This window comes from Antrostomus carolinensis, unplaced genomic scaffold (genome assembly GCF_000700745.2).
Source record: "Antrostomus carolinensis isolate BGI_N321 unplaced genomic scaffold, ASM70074v2 scaffold36339, whole genome shotgun sequence".
In the NCBI taxonomy this organism is placed as follows: Eukaryota; Metazoa; Chordata; class Aves; order Caprimulgiformes; family Caprimulgidae; genus Antrostomus; species Antrostomus carolinensis.
Window position 1 is genome coordinate 1 of NW_010338532.1, and position 301 is coordinate 301.

The 301-nt window shown below is 60.5% G+C and overlaps 1 protein-coding gene across 1 annotated transcript in view; it reads left to right on the top strand.

Annotated features, from left to right (window-relative positions):
- Window positions 1–44: 44 nt before the first annotated feature.
- LOC104530845 (guanine nucleotide-binding protein G(t) subunit alpha-1-like) overlaps window positions 45–301 on the top strand; it is a gene marked incomplete at its 3' end in the record, with an annotated part of 3,457 nt that continues 3,200 nt past the window's right edge. Inside the window, exon 1 of the mRNA XM_010175552.1 lies at window positions 45–150. Coding sequence (XP_010173854.1) covers window positions 45–150 — 106 coding nt within the window. The remainder of the gene's footprint in view (window positions 151–301) is intronic.

Sequence of the window (301 nt, forward strand, 5' to 3'; positions counted from 1 at the left end):
GACCTCTGAGGAGTGGGTGAAGCCGCAGGGCTGCGGGGTCGAGGATGGGAGCAGGGGCCAGCGCTGAGGAGAAGCACTCCCGTGAACTGGAGAAGAAGCTCAAGGAGGATGCTGAGAAGGATGCCAGGACCGTCAAGCTGCTGCTGCTGGGTATGACAAGGGGACACCCTGGGGGACATACCCATCCCTTGTGCATCTCACCCCAACATCCCACCCAATGTTCCTCTGACACTTCCCAGCACCCCTTAACCCAACCAGCCCACTCCAATAGCCCCCCCCAAACCCATCAGCCCACCCAATA